Below are 22,785 nucleotides of genomic sequence, written 5' to 3'. Positions count from 1 at the left end.
TAACAAAAATAATTTTTAGCGGCAATAAATGTGCACATTAATAAAGGGTGATAAAACTTTTACTGACATTCGTTAATTGTTATTAGATTCAATGTCTCTATAAGCTTTAGGGATATTTACAAATAGTGTTAATTGTTACTAAAAATATATATTTAGCAGCAATTAAGTTATTGCCGCTAATTAATTACCCCTAAAATAACTTTTGATGTAGCCTATAATGCACATATTTAAATTTAGTCGGATTCCACCCGGTAAGAAATAAAAAACAAACATGTTGCTCATGTCAAAATTAAACATTGATTCTTACAATATTTTTTAAAAGGAAAAATATTTTCTTAAATTTTTGTAAAAATATTTTCTGTGTTTTATTCCGACTCAATCTTCTACCTAATTAATTGACATCTTAAACAATGACAAACCCACCAATATAAGTGAATAAATTAATAATAATAATAATAAGTTAATAACTAGAAGAAAATTCATTGTTGGCATTATTTTCCCTCCAATTTTATGTTAAGAATTTGACTTAAATGATAAAAAATAAAAATAAAAATTGTGAGTTTCATGTAGTTTTAACTGTCCATTGTTTTTCTTTTACCTCTTTAAATTAACATTTTTTTTATTAAAACAAATCTTGATGATGAGTTGATCAAATATTTGTTCTCAATCAATAACATGCGTGTGTAGGTCAACTCAACATCGAGGCGTGTTTTAATACAAAGAGAGTGATAGTTGAAATATGAAACTCTCAAAAATATGATAGTTTAAATAGATAAATAAACAATGAATAATTAAACTATAAAACTCCCCAAATAAATAAATAAATTAGATGCTTGTTTTTTTTTTTTTTTTACCATTAACTCTAAAAGTTTGTATATCCCTCCAATTTTAGGCTAAAATATATTTTTTTCCCTCCCATCTTAAGATTTGATTATTGATAAGTGATCTTAGAAATATAACTGTCCTTAGATTATTGATAGGTGATCTTAGAAATATAACTGTCCTTAGATTATTGATAGGTGATCTTAGAAATACAATAATAACTACTTAATTTTATTGGCAAATTTTATTTAGATATTTAAGTTATAATTAGTGTTTTAATTAATCAACTGAACACATCATAAAGCATTCTTATTATATATTTTTAATTTTTTCTGGGTGTATTCTCAAGTATTCATTACATATAGATTAATATGATCTCTTTCACTTATATGTATTAACCTTAACAACCTGTAAAATCTAAGGTATGTTACAATTATGGCTGATGTTTATAATTAAAGAGATGACATAATATGTGATTAACTTAATTATCTAATAGACGTTTGAGAACACGAGCAAAAAAATAATCAAAATTTGTATCAAAAGTGTCCAGTAAGAACACTTTATCACATGCTCAAGTGCTCAATTGAAATAAATCGTAATTTAAATATTTAAATGGAATTTGCTGATAAGTTTAAGAAATTTAGCTATTTTTCTAGACTAATACAAATAGTCTTTTAAGTCTTTGTATTAGAGTTTACTAACTTTGAAGATAGAGAAAGACTCTTTGTGTGAATTTATTTCCCTTCATTTGTATTTCTTAACTATATCATTGTTATCTTATCTTGCTTGTTTGATTGCGGTTTAATTTATTGTTATTGTATCTTGAACTATATCACATCTTTTAATTATACACATTAACTTTAATTGTATATGTTTGAGGTTTTACGATTTATTGAAACTAAAACATATAATTAAAGATGAAGACATATTTTAATTGATTAACTTATTTACGTAATGGACACTTGAATACACATTGAAAGATTTTTTTTTCAAAATTTGACTAAAAGATGTACCTAATAGAAGTGTTTTATCATATGTTCACGCACTTAACTGGAACAAGATATAATTTAAGTATCTAAATGAAATTTACTCACAAATTTTAAGAGATTAAACATGTATTAAGCTAATTTAATTCATAGTATTAATTTATTCCTTTATTCATTTACTTATTAAAGGAATATAGATGACACTTTTAACCAGTGTTTTAAAAGGCGGGGATGTGAGGCGAGGCATTTTATACAGTATGGGGGGAGGCGTAAGCCCCGAGACACGGGGCATAAGTCTCATGGATCTACGGGGTGCAGTCTCATGTATATTCAGTTTTATAGATCTACCTCTTTAATTTACGCCCCGGAGCGTTTTTGGTACCCCCTCCCCCTGGGACTCGCCCCAAGAACGTTTTTGAAAACACTACTTTTAACTTTATGATATTTTACTTTATACATTTTTGTATTATTTGGTAGAACTCCTAAAATTTATTTCAATATTTATTTAAGGGTGACTTGTATAAATTTTAGTAGTTTAGGAGTTAATTACTTAGATATACGCTAGTTTGCAATATGATGAATCTTGCCAAATTTTGGTGTGTCAAGATACATGTAACTCAATATACATTGAGTCAAAATTAGGTACAATTTATTATAGATATATTGTATCCAAGTGGATTCATATGTATCTAAGATACATAGATAAATCTACTTCGCCTCCCTCCTATCTCGCTCGTCACTCTCATATCTCCCTTGCGTATCTAGTATCACATATACATGTGAATCACACTATCTAGATACTTGCATACAGTGTGTGTCTAGTATGATTCACATGTATGTGGAATACATATATAAATCTTGCTCGCTGGCTCGCCTCCCTCACCTTCCTCACATCTTGCTCGCTACTCTCATATCTTGCTCGCATATCTAGTGTTCCAGATATATGTGAATCACACCGAATACATGTATATATTGTGTTTCTAGTGTGTTTACATGTATCTGACTTGAAATCTTATATGAAATTATTAAATAGTGAGATAAAATATAATTATTTTAAACTATAAATTTTTTTAGTAAATATGATAGGAATGTTTCTGTAATTAGGTAGTTTCTCTTTTATTTAACTTTTAATTTTTATGATTTTAATATTTTTTTACAGTTATATTGTTTTCTGATAAATAAAAAATACATAACTTAAAAATTCATAAGGTTTACGTTTCATGCTTCGAACTTCGAAGCTTACACCTTATCCATACCTATATAAAACGTTTTGCCTTATCTTATGCTTTCACATTTTAAAACAATATGATATATATGACTTAGGCTATACAAATTAAAAAGTATCATAGTATTTTGGAAAACTACATAAATAGACATACTTCACTACCATATATACTATTATTATCTATATATACTTTTAAAATATTATGTATCTTACCACTAACTAAAAGTTTTTTACGTATCTTAAACTTAGATACATGTAATTTTTGCTAACAGATACACAAAAATAGGGAGGGAGGCGAGGGAGATTCATATGTATTCTAGATACATGCAAATCACACCAGATACACACTAGATACATGTATCTGTATATATCTGGAGTGATTCACATATATTTGGGATACCATATACATGGGAGAGTGGTGAGCGAGAGGGGAGAGAGGCGAGCGAGATTTGTTATGTTTCCCACATACAGACGAATCCACTTGAATACAATGTATCTAGAACAAATTATTTTATACCTAATTCCTAAATTTGACCCGTATATCCGAGATACATCTATCTGGAGGTACCAAAATCGGATAAGATACGTAATATTACAAATTAGAGTGTATCGAAATAATTAGCTTCTAAACTAGTGAAATTTATGTAAGTTCCCCTATTATTTTTTTAAAGAAAAACTAAAAAAAGAGTAAAGACAGGTAGATATATAATCTATAGAGAGTACATAGATAACCATTGCAGAATATATTAAGATAAAAAGAGTAGATGTTTCTCTATTATACATAACATAATATTAAATTAGAAAAAAAATTGAGTCCGAGTTTATGGAAGGATTTTCTTGCATCTCTTCTTAATTATATTATTGAAACATATCTAAGGTTTTATGGTTTACTGAGGCTAACGAAAGATGATGATATATTTTAATTTGTTAATTTATTTACCTAATGAATACTTAAGAATATGCTAGGAGTTTTTTCAAGATTTGAATTGAAAGTATTTAATAGTATCTAATCGTGTGTTCTGATGCCCAATAATTAGAACAAACTCTCGATCAAATATTTATGTGAAGTTTATTGACAAGTTTAAGAAATTATTTATGTGTTAAGCCGATTTAATTTACAGTATTAATATATTCCTTTAGTCATTTACTTATATGAGGTATAGATAACACTTTTTCCTAAGGTGATTTTTTTTCCTTAAAAAAATAATGTTTGGGTTGTTTGGATATCAGTAGCAAGGGTTTATTATGATACTTTATTTTATATATATTTTTTGTATTACTTTGTAGAATTTCTAGTATTTATCTCAGTATATTTTTTAACATTTAAATTGTATTATTTCAATGTTTTTAATTGTTATATATATTTTTTTCTAATATATTAAAATTAGCATAATTTTTAAATCCATAGAGTTTACGCTCCATGCTCTAAAGCTCACGCATCGTCCAAACCTATATAAAACGTATCGTCTCACCTTACACCTTAATTCACCTTGTTAAAAGATTGCGCAATATATTTAACTTAAACTATAAAAAGAAAAAAAAATACCATTAATAATAAAAAAATCTACAAAAAGACAGGTATATATATACTCTATAAAGATTACATAATATTATATATATATGGGAGGGAAAAACATAATATTGGAGGGAAAAATGATTTTAAATGAGAAAAAAAAAACAGAAAACATTATTATTCAGATATTTTCGATGTTTGTCCTTGTGTGGGATAATTATACAGAGAGGAGATATATATTCTTGTTGGCACCAATCCTACAGAATTTGGACTCTTAGGAATTATTTTTTTGAAAGTATTTAACTTATATACACTACTATAATATAAGAATTTAAAATTTTAAATCAGTAGTTTCACTTTTTATTATTATTCATGGTGATTAATTTGTAGTTATCATTTATCCGACATAATAGTATAATATTCTTTTAAAAATATACATTAATATGCATAAGTAATTAAACAGGAATATGGTAATCAGTCGAATACCTTTTATCAAAAAATTGTACTATTTATATAGAAATTATACAAAGTATAAAGATCAAAAAATATTTTTCATACGTATATATTAAATCTTGAATACAATTAATGAAATTCTTGTCACTCACTTACTCTCGAGTTCTAGCCTAAAATATGGGAAAAAATCTCGATAATGAATCATTTCCCCTTTAATCTGTATAACGAGTCTTATATAGTGTAAATTTGAATTAGCCGTGCGTCCCATTATTAGTACCGGACACCAAGTAGGAAATCAAATAAAAAGGTTTTGTGTTAAAGGATATATATTCTTTTTTTTCATTTATACGTCTTACAAAGTAGCTAATTTTCCGAGCTTGAATTTTGGGATGTGAATTTTCTATAAATGAAATTTCTTTTTTCTTTCCATATTACTCAACTTTTTAATTAATTTATTTTTTATTAATTTATTTTTTTAATTCTATAATCCTACTCACTTGCCATATTTTTTATGTCTCTTATACTCCCTTACTAACCTTTTTGTCTTCCCTTTTTCCTCTAGGGTTTCATTGCTTTCCTCTCCTTAAAAGGATTTTCTTGATTTTAGCTCTTGCTTTCTTGATTTCTCAACTCCACGCAAATGGAAGCTGAAGATGATCAAGAAAATAATGGATCTTGTGAAAAAGGTTTATCTTCAAGTAACTTTAAGGTGAAGATAAATCTTAAGCTCAAGAAAAACAAAGATGAAAGTTGCGGAGATGAGGATGTGCGTGAAGAGAAAAACTTGTTGTTGATGAAGCAAAAGAAAGATCATATATGTTGTGAGTGTGGAAAAGAGTTTAGCTCAGGAAAAGCTTTAGGTGGACATATGAGTAGTGCACATGTTCAAGCAAATCAAAGATTAGAAGAATCTTGGAAGAAAAAAAAGTATTCGATAAAAAGATCAAGATTTGATGATTATGATGATGAAGAAGAAGTTGTTCTCGAAGAAGAAGAAGAGATAGGAGATGTGGTAGTAAGTTGTGAAATTTGTCATAAGAATTTTCCATCTAAGAAATCTTTATTTGGACATATGAGATGTCATCCTGATAGAGAATGGAGAGGTATGAAACCCCCTAGTAAAAAAATATCGAAAAATAAGGGTTTTCAAGCTACTTTTGAGGATGTGAATGAGGGATTTGAGGATCGTTTTGCTAGTCTTCGAGATGAAGAAGAAGAAGGAGGAGGAGGAATTCATTTTAATGTGGTTGAACTACCTCTTTTGAAGGATTGGGGTGCGAAGGATAGACGAGGGAGATCCCCTCTCAAGAGGAGTGTAAGTAGTACTATAATGGATGATGATAAGGAGCTACATGACGCGGTTCAACAGCTTATAAGTTTAGTCAATGGAGACGTGAACAATAACAACAACAATAATAATAATAGGTCAGAGGTCATGATGAGTAGTAGCAATTCAGTTGGCAGTGCTCCTAAAGAAGCTGTTTTTTGCAATTTGAAGGATAAATCTAAGAAAAAGGGGGTTGTTGATGATACTGAAGAAAAGAATCGCGAAGAAACCAAGAAGAGGAAGAGGGAGAAGGAGCTAGTCAAATTGGAATCGGGTCAGGACTTGGTCCACATCCCGGTTCTCAAGAAATCAGTGGAGGTCAAATACAAATGTAATGAGTGTGGAAGGATGTTCGCGACTCATCAAGCACTAGGTGGTCACAGATCGAGTCATAACAAGTTCAAGATCAGTATTGAGAACACGATCGATGGAATTAAGGGTAGAAATCAAGAAGAGAATAATAGTCAAGATCATGGTCATCAAGATGTTCAATTGGGAAATCAAGAAATCAATAATTATGGAAAGATTATTATTAATGATAATAATAATAATGTTCATAAGTGCAAATTTTGTGACAAGATTTTTCCTACTGGACAAGCACTTGGAGGTCATCAAAGGAGCCATTTGACAAATAATCAAGAAGAATCATCAAGTCAAAATGCAAGTAAAGTTCTTGATTTTGATCTTAATGAATTGCCTCATTTAGATGATGATACATTATTGTAATAGATAATAATAATCCAAAGTATGATCAAATTAGGTTTTATATTTGGGAATTTTATTATATGGTTTTATTGGATCTTTAGGATGATTACTTTTCCTTAGGTAGTAGAAGTTCTCATTGATATATGTTATATGTAATTTCCTTTAATCATAGTAGTTGATTTTGTTTTGATTTTCTTTCTTTTTTAGTTCCTTATATATATTAAGTCTGTTAAAACTTACTAATTACTATAACTTTACTTATTTGGCCTAATATATTTTTTAAAAAAGATGTTTTGAATTGGAAATTTGTATAAATAGGATAATTTAAGGTTGTTATTCAAATTTTGTCTTTGTTCAAGGAATTTGTGCAAAAATATTCTTGCTAGTTGAGAAAGAAAGAAAAAACTATGGTTTAACAAGTCTGGTTGGATGAGTCATAAATTTGTTGTTTAGTAAAATGTTTCATTTTATTGTTGATTTTAGTATAATGTTTCATTTTATATATATTGTTTTCGTTTTTTTCCCTAAGTATTTTCGTTGGATTGATAAATCTTGCATTGTTCACCAGTTATGTCGACTTTATTGCACTCTACATACCATATTAAATTTGACACAATTTTCATTCTACCTATATTATTAAATTTCTCAAAAATCTTACATAATTGACAAAACTTGCCTCGTTCAAAAGTATGTCACACAGGTCGTATTTTTAATATAATTTTTCATTCTACCTATATTGTTAAATTGTTCAGAAGTCTTGTTGGATTGACAAAACTTGCATTGTTCACAAGTTATGTCGGTTTCAATTCAATCTTTCATTCAACTATACTATTGTACTGTTCCGAAGTCTTGCCATATTTACATAATCACAATTCTATTATATGGTTTTATTGAATCTTTAGGATGTTTACTTTACCTTAGGAATAGTAGAAATATATTTCTCATTGATATAAGTTTCAAAGTCAGTTATATGTAATTTCCTTTAATCATATATAGTAGTTGTTTCTTTTGATTTTCTTTCTTTTTTTAGTTCCTTGTATTAATTCTGTTAAAACCAAATCAAGACAAAAAAAATGATTTGAATTGGATGGATCATATAACTTTAACGGAATTTGTATCATCTTCATTCTACCTATCTTGTTAAATTGCTCAATTTTATAGAATTGACAAAATTTACATTGTCCACAAGTTATGTCGACTTCAATACACTTATACAATCCTTCATTCTACTATCGTGTTAAATTGTTCACAAGTCTCGCCACATTTACGTACACTTGATCGCAAGTTATGTTGATAGGTCATATGATTCTAGTACAATTTTCATTCTACCTATCTTGTTAAATTGTTTATAAGTTTTGTGGCTTGACAATTCTAATTGCTTGTATTGTTCAATTATCCACAAGTTCGATCAAACTAAAGAGACTTGGATACTATATATCTTTATCTATATATATTGTTGATTGTTCACATGTTTCTATTTGGGAATTTTATTACTTGGTTCTATTGAATCTTTAGGATGTTTACTTTTCCTAGTAGAAGTTTATTTCTTATTAATATAAGTTTCAAAGTCAATTACATGTTATTTCCTTTAATTAGTTGATTTTCTTTCCTTTTTTAGTTCCTTCTATTAAGTCTTTTAAAACTTAATTACAATGACTTTACTTATTTGACCTTATATATTATCCAAGTCAAGAAAAAAAAACATGTTTCGAATTGGAAATTTGTATAAATAGTATAATTTAAGGTTGTTATTCAAATTTTGTCTTTGTTCACGGAATTTGTTCAAAAATATTCTTGCTAGTTGAGAAAGAAAGAAAAAAGTATGGTTTAACAAGTCTGGTTGGATGAGTCATAAATTTATTGTTTAGTATAATGTTTCATTTTATTAATGAATTTAGTATAATGTTTCATTTTATCTATATTATTTTTTTCATAAATATTTTCATTGGATTGATCTACACAGGTCATATTAAATTTGATACAATCTTCATTCTACGTACCCATCTTGTTAAATTTCTCAAAAATCTTACATAATTGGCTAAACTTGCCTTGTTCAAAAGTTATGTCACATGACTTATATTTTTAATATAATTTTTCATTCTACCTATATTGTTAAATTGTTCAGAATTTCTGTTGGATTGACAAAACTCACATTGTTCACAAGCTATGTCGGTTTCAAATCATTCTTTCATTCTACTATACTATTATATTGTTCCGAAGTCTTTCCCATATTTACTTAATCACAATTTATGTCGACATGCCATATTGATTTTAGCACAATCTTCATTCTACTTATCTTTCTAAATTGCTCATTAATCTTACAAAATTGAGAAAACTTGCCTAATAATTTAGTACAATTTTTCATTTTATATGTATTGTGAAATTGTTCACAAGTCTTGTTGGATTGACAAAACTTGCATAGTTCACAAGTTATGCGACTTCGATACAATCCTTCATTCTACTATACTGTTAAACTGTTCACAAGTATCACCACATTTACACTTATTCACAAGTTACATGCTTTAGTACAATCTTCATTTTACCTGTCTTGTTAAATTGTTTATAAGTCTTGCGGATTGACAATACTAATTGTTTGTATTGTTCTCAAGTTCGATCAGACTAAAAAGACTTCAATATTATATATTGTTTTAGTTGTTCACTAACTCTATTAGTTGAGTCGTAACCTTAGTACAATTTTCATCTACTCTATGTTGTTAAATTGTTCACAAGTCTTATCAGATAACAAAATTGTTTATTCACAAGTTACACCAATGATCCAATTTGAATTTGTTTTCATTCTATCTATCTTGCTAACTTGTTTATTAATCTTGTCGGATTTAACAAAAATGACTTGTTGTAACAGACATTCAGGATGCTTGATAATTCTAATTGATTAAGTCCTTTACACTTGGATACTATATATCTTCATCCATATATCTTGTTAATTGTTCACAAGTTTTACCGATTGGATTATAACCTTACTACAATCTTCATGACTTGTGAATAATTTAAATTATTAACGAGTCTTATGGGATGACAAAATTTGTTTATTCACAAGTTATGCTAACAAATCGCTCTTAACTTGAGATTAATTTTCGTTCTACCTATTTTGTTAAATTGTTATAAGTTTTATAGGATTGACATATTAAAGTTTCTTCTTGTTCACAAACTTTATTAGACAAACAAGACGCTTGATAATGTTTTTGCTTTACCTATCTTATTAAATTATTCACAAATTTTATTAGATCGAAAAACTTGCACGTGTATACATCAGTGTGTTGCATTATTCACATGCATTTTCTCTTGTAGTAAATCCAGCTACACCATTCTTCCTAATGATTAGCAAGTATATGTAAAATATTTTTATAGTGACATTATTTATTCTGATATATTTCTTTTTATTAGAGAAAATATATGATATAACATAATATAAAAAATTGATTTCAGAAAAAAAAAACTCGACAAGCTGACAGTTATAGGATGACTAGCATAAAGAAGTTATATTATATATTCAAAATTCAATTTTAAAATTGAAAATCTCTTTCCCGTAACGAAAAAGTTTTCTTCCACAATTACTAATTTTTGTATGATTTTGCCAAATATAATCTTCCTTGATTTGAGTAAATCATTTTCCATATTTTCCATGTAGAACTTTTCAAAAATTAAGGGTTATTTGTACTAAATGTCAGTATATAATATGAGTAAGTTTTTCAAGCATTTGATTAAACGAGATAGGATTAGGGCTTAAATATTTGGGACGTACAATATGGAAGTGATCTCATCATGGATAACATGAGGGAGTGAAGTTAATATGGGTGTGGCAAGTGCCATATTATAGGTTGATTGTAGTGGGACTGAGAAGCATATGTATGCGGAAGAAATATTTGGACAGATAATTAGATAAGACATTAGCACACATCCATTTTAAACGTGGCGGCTCAATAAATAGAAGGCATAAAGCTAAATTTTAAAAAAAGAGATTTTATGCTTTTTTTATATATAAATATATATATCATTTTTATAAAATTTTAAAATACATGGTAATTAATTTTTTTTTTCAATTGATATTATAATATTTCTTGTAATAATTTATAAGACACGAATAAAAATATATAAATTGTTATACGTTATATAATACTACAAATGTTTATATCTTAGATAAATTCTTATTGATTATAATTTTGAAATTTTTATCAACTAAATCAATTGTTATACAAACTATCAAAATATTCTAGAAGTAGTAGGAATAGTAAAATAAAATAAAATCGAGACTTCACCTGATTGAGTATACCAATTAGAGTATCATTTTTACTTGTATATATATTTTGTATTACATTTAATTACACAAATAGGTCTAAACCATAGTGATTGTTACGCTTTAGAAGGTATTCAAAGTTAAGACAATGTCTTTTTAAATTTAATTATTTGATAATCTAATTAGCTTGAGCTTGAAATGTCTAAGAGGCACCTCAAAGAATTGAAGACAGTTTTACAAAGCTAATTTTAAAATATGATTGATTCAAATTAAAGTGAATTAGACAAATTAAAAAGTAGAAAGTAACTCCAAATTTTATTGCATTAAGAAAATTTCAACTAATACTAACAATAAATACTTAATAATTTATATTTATATATATTACCATTGAATACCTTTTAAGGCCTTATTTTTGAGGGGCATATGACCCTAAATATGAGGATATGAAGGTAAATAATTAGGGTAGAAGGTTAGTAGGTAGTCGAATATTGTCTAGTTTTTCTTATCAATGTTATTATTATTACTCTCATATTATCTGATTTTTCTATTTTTATTATTACATGTTGTTTTCTTTATTCCAGATATCATATATATATATATATATATATATATATATATATATATATATATATATATATTGTTGCTACTATTCTTTCTCCATTATAACATTTTATCATATAAAAAATTTTCTTTTCTATTGTAGTTTTTAATTTATTTTTTTCCATTCAAAATGATCTTATATATAGTTAGTTAAATAAAGTTTCATGTGTAGAATTTTCATAATATAAAAAAGTATAAATGTTTTGAAGAAACTAGGAATAATATCGTAACAGGTGTAAATGTATGATTTTTTCATAGTTTATAAGGTTTAAATATTTGATTTAAAGTTCATAAGGGTCTATCTATAATTAAATCACAGTATAGGGATATTTAATGTAATTAACACTAAAATTCGTTACAAGTAAACATTCTTTCGTTAAAAATGAATCAAGTCAATATTGAGCTTTGATTATATTGATATGTTATCATCAAAATTAATATTACATTCATTTCAAAATACTTGTCACATTTTGAATAATGTTATGAAAGTTAGGCCTAAAGAAAAATAGAAATAACCTAATTGCATCTGAACAAGCTAAAAACAATATAGGTCTAATTATAAAATGTGGCCCCCAATATGAAATAGTAATAAATTGATTGACTATACATCATTGGTTTGATATGAGTTAATTTCACAAAACTGACAGATAGAATCGATTAAAGTCGAGGGAGTCCTTCAATTTTAATTAATTAAAAATAGATATAGAAAGTTTTAAAATATTGTTGATTTTTCAAAAATATACATAAAAAATATAGTTACTTGGAGTCAAACTTAGATGACATTGAACAGTTATATCACTCGATCACACATGCTCTTTTTAATGAAATATTTCTATGTTTTTAATTTAAACTCTTCAATAATAATTTCTCACTTCAAAGATCAATAGAGTCTCTCAGTTTTTGTAAAAAAAATAATAAAAACCAAGGAACACCATTGATTTTCTTTACAAAAAAACAATTTTTTGAAATAGTTTTCACACATTTTTGCGCGAAATTTTTTTGTTGGATATCCACCAATAAATTCATCAATTTTCTTTATAAATAATTTTTAAATAAAAAATCAATGGACTGACTCGAATCCTTTAGTTCTTTGGACCGACTAAGTCCGTCGATTTCCTTTGATCCTTTTTTATGCTTTGACTGAGCCACTGCACTCCACTTGAGCTCAATTATACTCAATCTTCTCTATCACCCTTTTGAGTAGGGGCGTAGTCAAGTAGGACGAGAGTTTATCCAAATTTACCACCCTTAGTCTTAAATTAGCTATCATATTTTCTTTTAAGAAATTAATTTAATTAGTTTTTAAAGCTTTTTTTTTGTTGGTTAACTAGATATTTTTGAAACTAAATTGAATTATATTAATTTAATATTTTTATAATTTTAAATTGATTGTTAAAAATTATACACAAAGTACTATAACTTATAGTTTTTCTCATGTCAGTTTAATAAAAAAGTATAACTTAAGTCGAGGTTTATCAAAAATCGTCTCTATACCTTCACAAAATAAGGATTGGAATATGTACATATTAATTTTTTCGAATTCCACTAGATGGAATGTTATATAATGTGTTGTTGTTGTTGTTGTGAAGAAGTGAATGAGAGTTGAAGTGTTGTGATAAGTTAAAAAGGGAATGTTGATCGGGTAAATTAAATTTGGATTGGTGTTTTAATTTAGGAGGATTTTTTAATATAACGGATTTAATTAATGATGTGGTCCATTTTATCATTGACAACGTGGAAAAAAAATTGTAATATTTCACCACATATGTATTGCGGTGAAATGATTCAAATCCATCCACCCTTAATTACAAGTCTCAAAATTCTACCTCACGAGAATAAAAGAAATCATATTGAATCACGCTTTCTAAGAATGCACAAATTCAAATTTAATCGCGACCCAATACAAGCCGGTCAAAAAAATTGCAAAAAAAATATAAATAATTTTTTTTGTACTATTTCATAACCTCAAGGGGCAAAATTGTCTTTTAACCCAACTTCATATAAATAGTGAAGAAATACTGGATTACTGGAATCTCAATTCTTGTTTTCAGTGAGAGGAAAAAACAAATATACATGAAGATGATCATACCTGTACAAGAGCAAAAGAATCCAAAAAAATTTCAAAAAGTTTCAATCTTTTTTTGGGGTTTTCTCATATTGTGCAAAGTTTTCAATTTGGGGTTTTCTAAAGGGAGAAAATCAAAACTTAAAGCACACAAGATGAAGAAAATGGTGATGAAGAAGGAACTCTGTGTCATAACCCCTATATCAGGTTTTTTTTATTTTTGTTTTTAGCTTGTTTATGCAATTGAATGATTGTTTTGGTACTTTTACTATTTGGGTGTCTTTGAAAATGCTCAAATTTTGCTTTTTTTGTTTGTTTGTTTTATGAATAGAAATCTTTGTGATGGATCATGTTACCTTTGAGTTTAATTTGGTTAAATTTGTTCAATTCTATGTGAGTTGAAGTGGAGTCAGGATTTTCGTTGAGGGGATTCGATATATAAAGAAAGTTTACGTATGAAGAAGCCAAGAGGAGATAAGAGGAAGTTGCTCGAATGATAAACACTCATCACTCTCAACCCTAAGGTTGTGAGTTCGAGTCGCCAAGGGAGCTCCTAGGGAGGGGTAAAATAAGAAAGATAAAGAAGAAGAAGCCAAGAGGATGCAACATCTATTATATGTACATTAAATCTTGATGTTGTATATATCACATATAATTTTCTAGCGAATGGGGTTCGTCTTGCATCCCCTAGCTCTGCCCTTGTATGTTTGTGAGTGTTTCAGATGAACACTTCGAGTTCCTCTAGCTCCGCCCCCTGTTTGTGAGTGTATCGTGGTGCTTTTATTACGGTATTGTTGTACAATTGTTCATTTTGTTATTGTCTTTGGACTGTGATTTTTTCTATCTATTGTTCGGTTATGGGTAAGTAGGAATCTTGGAGAGATCATTAAAATGGTTTTGGTGATAGCTGGAATAAGTTTAGACTGATCTTTCTTCTTGATTTTAGTTAATGTTTCAAAGAAAAAAAATACTAGGCGATTTCTTTTCATCTGTCCTAGGCTTGGTGAACAGAGTTAGCTGCTTATGGGAGATAGCAGGTACCATGGAATTAGTCGAGGTATGTAAATGTATAAATGGTTATCCGAGTTTTTTTCATCATATGAATATGAAGAATCAAGGGAGAACAAGACAACGTTTGGGTTACATTAGATTGATTTGTGGCTTGTACATGTTGGAAGTTTCTTATATTGTTTTCTCCCTTTGTTAGTGCTAGTAACAAGTTCAGATTCCAAAAGGGATTAGGGGCCCGACCCAGCAAACACGCCCACAGTCCACAAAAAGGAAGTAGTAGCGTGCATTAGTTTGTCACGTAAATACGTATGCAAATCAACTCTTGAGCTATAACTTTAATCAGATAAGATATTCCCTCTTAAGCTCAAACACAAACCACTAGGTTCTTGATTATGAGCAATAGTTGAACACTTAAAAAGCTACAGAGCAGCAGAGCCAATTGTACTACATCCCCAATTTCTTCTGTTTGCCACAGAGAAGTTTGTTATGCTGCAAAATATTAGGTGAAACTAGTTTTCTAGAATATGTTATGATATTGATGGATATTTGAATTAGTAGTGATTTTGAGAAGATAAAAGTGAGGAAAGACTCATTGAATTGGCAGTTAACAACGTCCAAGGGGACCGTACCAATTTGGTATTAGAGATAGGAGTTATGGGAGATCTAATCCAACAACAATTGATACTATTGTTGACTTTGTTTCAAGAAGAATGCACAATTAATCTAGCAAGACAAGAGGCCGTAAGTGCTCACTTGGATGCACTCAGGAAGGATTTAGCAAATTCAGGCAGATGTTGAAGCAATTGAAAATGGTAGTCATAATTGAGATTGGAAGGCAAAGCAGTGGTTATGGCTGCAGGTTCGGGATCAGAAACTATTGGGAATTTCATGATTCCTAAATATACAAAGTTGGATTTTTTCACGATTTCGTGGCCACAAGGACCCTCTGGGATGGCTAAACAGGTTCAAGCATTTCTTTCGACACCGGCAAGTACCAGAAGAAGAAAAAATTCCTTCATTTGAAGGAATTGCATCTGGTTTCTTCAATTAGAGAAAGATATGCCTCAATGCTCTTGGGATGAGTTCAAATGTCGATGCAACCTTCATTTTGGACCAGCAATTAGAAGTCAAAAGTTGGGAGAAATGGCTACGCCAAATTGGATCTATGGCAGATTACGAAGAAAGGTTTGAGCAATTGGTTTCGCGGCTGGTACCCTTACACAAGTGCAAAAAAATGAACTTTACATTAGTAGTCTTGCTGATTACATAGCTATTGATGCAGAATTGCGTAATCCTCCAAATTTGGCCATGGTGATGAGTATTTCCAAACTTTATGAACGCAAGGAACAACCCCTTTGTTCGCAATAGTTAGATGTCGGTAGATCAAAGACAACGGATTTCTCACCTCAACAACCCACTATATTTGTGTAGAAATTGACCAGATCTGAAATGGATGAAATACGGTTTAAGGGACTTTGTCTCAACTGTACGAACTATTCCCTCGGGGACAAGAGTGCAAGAAATTATTCTGGATTGATTTCATTGACGATGGGAAGAATTTGCTGAAAAAGAAACCGCTGAGGGCATTCAGGCTTTAATACTGCATACAAAGATAAAAGAAAGGAAAATCCTGGTTGAGTTATCATGCAAGGGGGTTCATAATATAAGAGTTTCGAGTAACATAAAATAAGTAAAGTTCTCCAATTGTTGAAATTCTTAAAACATATTAGTGATCCTCATGACTTTTCTAGTTATACCATAGAATTAAGGGTTGTTTGTTGCTTTGCAGCTGTCATAGATTCAGTTGTGAATCAAATGCAGGAAATTATCAAAGCTAGTAGAAGAAATAGAATCTCCAAACTAAGATCCAAAACTGATCAAGCAAGTAGCGTCATAGGTGGAACTCCAATTACTGGTTGCAGAAGATCAATAGGTGGAACTCCAAATACTGCTTTCTGCTAAGCAAATACTCTTGAGACATAGAAGAGTTTTCAAAATTAGACATGCAGATTTATTCGTTGGTTGTGATCTTGATCTGATTTTGATGCCAATATGATATACCATAAGTATCCTGTTTCTAACTACGATGACGTGATTTATTATCATTCCATAATCACGTACCTTTAGTAACTGAAATGTCTGTTAATTACTACCATTTAATTTCCGTATCATTTTGGTATCCCAAAACTCGTCCTAAATTATGTTAAATATTAAGTTGTCGTGGAAGAATCCACTAAGCTGGTGGCTTTTGATACCTCTTCCATATAAACATAAATTTACCTTGTGTCTAATCATATGTTATGTTTATGATAAGTTGAATGATATTCATGTGTTTACCTTTGGGCTTAGCTCATGTAAGTTAATACACCTCGCTCTTCGGCTTCATAGTATTTTCCGCAAGTATTTTAGCGGTACAGTCTTTTTTTTTTTTTTTGATAACCGAGAAATCCGTCTGTGACCCGCCCTTTGAACCAATCACAACCTTCTAAACTTGGTGGATAATGGGCCCGCTCCTCTACCTTTCTCCACTTAAATACCGGGCTTCGCTTTGCATGGTGTGGGGCTTGAACCTGCGACCTAAGCCACAAATCCTCCACTTTTTGCCATTTGAGCTAGGCCTTGGGGACTTTGGCGGTACAGTCTTGAAGGGATCCATAAGAAGATAATTTTGATTACCCCTTTTTTTTTTTAAAAAATATTATGGATGAGCCTTTGCGGAAATGTTGGCCAGTCAAAAACTGCCATGTTCAGAAGATGCAGATTGCGGAAATATTAATATTGAGATGAATGTGTGGACATACTAGAAGCGATAGGATCAAAAATGAGGAGGAATGAGGATTTCCGAGACAAGGTGGGAGATGCCTCCATTGTGGACAAGACGAGGAAAGCAAGATTAAGATGGTTTGGGCATGTGATGAGGAGAAGTGCAAAGGCCCCAGTGAGGAGGTGTGAGAGGTTGGATGTAGTGGGTAAGAGGAGAGGTAGTGGTAGGCTGAAGAACTATTGGGGAGAGAGGTGATTGGATAAGATATGACACAACTCCAACTTATCGAGGACATGACCCAAGATAGGAGGGTGTGGAGGTCACGGATTAGGATAGAAGGATAGAGGGTAGTGGCGTGTCGTTTGTTGTAGTAATTGCCTTATTTTTTTAGTGTATTGCTTTTGATTTCCTTTATCATATGTGTTTTTTGTGCTTCAGTTATCGCACTATGTTGTTGTTATTGTTCTTTTGACTACCTGATATGTTTTCTTCACTATCATTTTTCTTCCTTTTATACCTACTTTGATTTGTTATTCTCAAGTCGAGGGTCTCCCGAAAATAGCCTCGAGATAGAGGAAAGGTCTACGTACACTCGACCCTCCTAGACCCCACTTGTGCGATTTCATTAGTAATGTTGTTGTATATACATAAAAACCTACTTTTACGGAGAGACCACAGGTTCACATGCTCCATATTTTAGCCTATAAATTCGCCCCTGCCTGTAACCTAAGTTGCTCGCACTCTCCAAAAATGAGGCCGTACTTGTGTCGGATCCTTCAAAAATACACTATTTTTGGAGGATCCGACACACCCGTCTACATTTTGGAAGAGTCCGAGCAACATAGCCTGTAACCCATTCGAAACCCATAATCTTCCTTCACTTTTCCATACAGATCCTCTATGCATTTTGCTATCAAAGAGGAATCTTAGATTTATTTCCACATTTTCCCCAAATTCTAAAAGAATTCAAAATGGAGTCCATGGCGTTCTTCCTCTGATCTGGAGTTCCTGCTATTTGACAGTTCTCGGAGCTGTTTTCCCTCTGATCTGTCGTTCCCCGTGCGTTCAACCTCTGATCTGTCGTTTCCCGTGTGTTCTCCCTCTGATCTGTTGTTTCCTGTGCGTTCTCCCTCTGATCTGTTGTTCCCCGTGCGTTCTCCCTCTGATCTGTCGTTCCCCGTGCGTTCTCCCTCTGATTAGTCGCTCCCCATGCGTTCTCCCTTTGATATGTCGTTTCCCGTGTGTTCTCCCTCTGATATGTCGTTCCCTGTGTGTTCTCCCTCTGATCTTTCGTTCCTTGATCTGGAATTCCTGCTATTTGACTGTTCACGGAGCCGTTCTCCCTCTGATCTGTCGATCCCCGTATGTTCTCCTTCTGATCTGCCGTTCCCCGTGCGTTCTCCCTCCGATATGTCGTTCCCCATACGTTCTCCCTCTGATATGTCATTCCCCGTGCGTTCTCCCTTTGATCTGTCGTTTCCCATGCGTTCTCCATTTGATATGTCATTCCCCGTGCGTTCTCCCTCTGATCTGTCATTCGACAGTCCACAGAGACTTTATCCCTCTGATCTGTCATTCCTTCTATTTGACAGTTCATAGAGGCGGGAAGAATGTGGCTCAACAGCTTAATCAAGTGTAGAAGCTACTTGAGTGCGCTCTCCCTCTGATCTGTCATTCCTACTATTTGACAGTCCATGGAGGCATTCTCCCTCTGATCTGTCATTCCTTCTATTTTCCAGTTCACGGAGGCGGGAAGAACGCCGTGGCTCAACTGCTGAATCAAGTCTAGCTGGTTATACCAGGGCCCTGTTTGGTTTGGATAATTATACCTGGTTTGCTGATTCAACTAATTTCTTTAATCTGAATCCGGCTATTGTGGAAAAAACAGCTTTTTGGGTAATTTGATCCAAGCAGTTTAGTGTTTACTGCTTAAGTTGAAAATGTCCTGCAGCAGCTCATTAATGTGGTTTTAGTTTCGATCCTTTTTTGTCATGGAACAAGTGAGTGTACATTCACTATCATGCTTGGTAATTGGCAAACTATGCGATCTTACTTTCTATTTTTGGACTTCACCTTCAAAATTTTGCTGAATTTAGCAGGGTTACAGAACAAACATTTTCATTTCCTGTTTATTTTCACTTTTATATGATACGTATCATTAATTCGTTTGTGTTAAATATGCATTAATGAATGGTTTTTGGAAGGTTGAATCCGGACTATATTTCTCAGCCAAGGTTTTATCAACTTTTGATAAGGAAGATCATCTGCAGCGATCATCTTTGTCATCTTTATAATTAAGTTTTATTCCCAGTCAAGAAGATTTGATAACGCTTCTCTGAAATTGTTCTTTTGTTTCTGTTAGAGAATCAACGGGAACAGGAATCTTTTCGAAGTCCTACTTCTATATCCCTTTTCATCCCTCAATTCAGGATTGATGCCTAAAAGAAGCCGAAATGGTTAATTCTTTTCCTTCCTTTTTTTATCATCCCAATTACTGTTATTTTCTCTTTTCTTTTACATTTACTTATATAGACTGATTATTTGGTTCAGTTGTGGAACCACCGCGTTCTTCCCGCCTCCATGAACTGGAAAAATAGAAGGAATGACAGATCAGAGGGAGAATGCCTCCGTGAACTGTCAAATAGAAGGAATGACAGATCAGAAGGAGAGCGCACTCAAGTAGCTTCTACACTTGATTCAGCTGTTGAGCCACATCGTTCTTCCCGCCTCTGTGAACTGTCAAATAGAAGGAATGACAGATCAGAGGGAGAAAGTCTCTGTGGACTGTCAAATAGACGGAACGACAGATCAGAGGGAGAACGCACGGGGAATGACATATCAAATGGAGAATGCATGGGAAACGACAGATCAAAAGGAGAACGCACGGGGAATGACATATCAGAGGGAGAACGCATGGGGAACGACAGATCGGAGGGAGAACGCACGGGGAACGGCAGATCAGAAGGAGAACGTACGGGGAACGACAGATCAGAGGGAGAACGGCTCCGTGAACTGTCAAAAAGCAGGAACTCCAGATCAAGGAACGAAAGATCAGAGGGAGAACACACGGGGAACGACATATCAGAGGGAGAACACGCGGGGAACGACATATCAGAGGGAGAACACATGAGGAACGACCAATCAGAGGGAGAACGCACGGGGAACGACAGATCAGAGGGAGAGCGGTTCCGTGAACTATCAAATAGCAGGAACTCCAGATCAGAGGGAAAACGCTTCCGTGGACTGCCAAAAAGAAGGAACTCCAGATCAGAGGGAAAGTTAAACTTGATTAACTTTGACTGTTACCTGGAGTAAGGTTGTGATTTTGTGTACTAAATTATGCTATTTGGGTATATGTTTTCCAGTTTCTGTTTTGAACATATCTTTTTGGGATAATGTAGGAATATATGGAGGAAACTACCAGAGGATAAGAAAAATTCGTTTGCATGCCTCGACTCCATGTGGTTTTCCTCATACAGAAACAAACAGTATGAGTCTAAGGTGTTGAGATGGATAAAGAACAAAGACATATTCTCGAAAAAATATGTTTTTGTTCCCATCATTCTCTGGTATGTGTTTCTGATTTGTTATCTGGCTTTGCCAAAGTTACATATCATTTGAGGTTGTATTTTGTTGACTGAGATGTCATTCATCAGGGGTCATTGGTGTCTTTTGATCTTTTGCCATCTCGGTGAAAGTCTGGAGTCAGAATCAACAACTCCCTGTTTGTTGTTGCTGGATTCGTTGCAGATAGCAGACTCCTCGCGATTTGCACCTGAGATAAGAAAGTATTTTCCTCGACCAACATCCTACCTTATGATTTTGGTTTTGCTAGTTATTTTGCTGTTTATGCTTTGTTTTGTTCGATTTGTAGATTTGTTTCCAGCATATTCAACAATGAAGAGAGGCCAGAGAGCAAGCAGCTGATTAAGAAAATCCCACTATTGGTTCCTCAGGTCACAATACTTTTCACTCTTGATTCTGATGTTACTTACTATGTGTGTTTGAACACCTTATGCAATTATCGACTTGATGTAAACATTCAATATGATGGCCTCTCATTCAGAACGACTTGAACGTTTCAGGTACCGCAACAGAGAAATGCTACCGACTGTGGTAAATTTGTTTTGTTCTACATTAGCCTTTTCCTAGAGAATGCTCCAGAAATTTTTAGCATTTCAGAAGGCTACCCTTACTTTGTGAGTACTTTGTCAAACTATTTAGATAATCAAATAAATAGAAGTGTTCCCTCACACACTTAACACGGTATCCGAGCAGACAAAGGTCCTGAATTTGAGTCTCATCGCCACCCAAAAAGTATATCTACGTGCTTGTCTCTTGAAAAAATAATCAAGCCAGCACGTGAGGGGGCGCGTTGAAGACATAATTGAATAAATAAAAGTGTCCCCTCTCGTAACAGTTTAAACTTTTAGACGATATGGTCGTTCTCTTCAACAATCTTCATATCAAGAAATCCTCATAATCTTTTCTGTTTTATAGATGAAGGAAGACTGGTTTACTCATGACCAGTTAGAAAGCTTTTGGCAAGACCTGCAGACTGTGAACAAGAACTCATCATCTGCTGATGGAAACTCCTCAGATTCTGATGATGTTATATGTTTAGACTAAGAGGGGCATTTAGATTGTTTTTCTTACAAAAATATGATACTACCCCAAGGGGAGCCTCAGAACAACGATGGGTTTCGTCATTGTGTGACCTTATAGGTCCAAACTTGTTTGAGTAACCTATATGTCACAGATTTGAGCTGTGGAATCAGATCATGGTAGGCTGACAATGTTACACCTTTAGATCTTTACCGATTCCTATATGAACTCGGGATGCTTCGTGCATCATACTGTTTATTTAAAAAAAAAGATACAATTGAAAGGACAGGTAACTATGTCTCATTTGGATATTTAATTTTTTTTCGACTATAGTTATGCCTCAATTCTAAACAAGTTAAACTTCGACTATATGAATCTTCATAGACCATGTTTTCTCATTTATCCTCAATTAATATTATCAACATAATAAGTTACTTCCGAGATAAGATTAGAA

The 22,785-nt window shown here is 31.9% G+C and overlaps 2 protein-coding genes and 2 pseudogenes across 2 annotated transcripts; 3 read left to right on the top strand and 1 right to left on the bottom strand.

Annotated features, from left to right (window-relative positions):
• Positions 1–5,639: 5,639 nt before the first annotated feature.
• LOC125832992 (zinc finger protein ZAT9-like) lies at positions 5,640–7,052 on the top strand. Its single transcript, XM_049512160.1, has one exon. The coding sequence runs from the start codon at positions 5,640–5,642 to the stop codon at positions 7,050–7,052; it is 1,413 nt and encodes a 470-aa protein (XP_049368117.1).
• A 6,900-nt stretch (positions 7,053–13,952) lies between these two features.
• Positions 13,953–22,580, top strand: LOC125832993 (ubiquitin-like-specific protease 1D; annotated as a pseudogene).
• On the top strand, positions 17,464–17,981 carry LOC125833010 (uncharacterized). The gene is made up of 2 exons (XM_049512176.1): positions 17,464–17,596; positions 17,767–17,981. Exons 1-2 carry the CDS (start codon positions 17,464–17,466, stop codon positions 17,979–17,981), a joined length of 348 nt encoding a protein of 115 aa, XP_049368133.1.
• LOC125833003 (uncharacterized) lies at positions 18,555–19,492 on the bottom strand (annotated as a pseudogene).
• Positions 22,581–22,785: the final 205 nt, after the last annotated feature.

Source organism: Solanum verrucosum, unplaced genomic scaffold, assembly GCF_900185275.1.
Source record: "Solanum verrucosum unplaced genomic scaffold, falcon-dt-bn FXZP01000016.1, whole genome shotgun sequence".
Classification (NCBI taxonomy): Eukaryota; Viridiplantae; Streptophyta; class Magnoliopsida; order Solanales; family Solanaceae; genus Solanum; species Solanum verrucosum.
This window is presented reverse-complemented; position numbering and strand designations above follow the sequence as displayed.

Bases quoted from the DNA above. Each gene is read 5' to 3' on its own strand.
- LOC125832992 (XM_049512160.1), top strand. From the start codon at position 5,640: ATGGAAGCTGAAGATGATCAAGAAAATAATGGATCTTGTGAAAAAGGT.
- LOC125833010 (XM_049512176.1), top strand. From the start codon at position 17,464: ATGGGCCCGCTCCTCTACCTTTCTCCACTTAAATACCGGGCTTCGCTT. The intron at 17,597-17,766 runs GTACAGTCTTGA...TGGACATACTAG, and splicing joins AGGCCTTGGGGACTTTGGCG to AAGCGATAGGATCAAAAATG.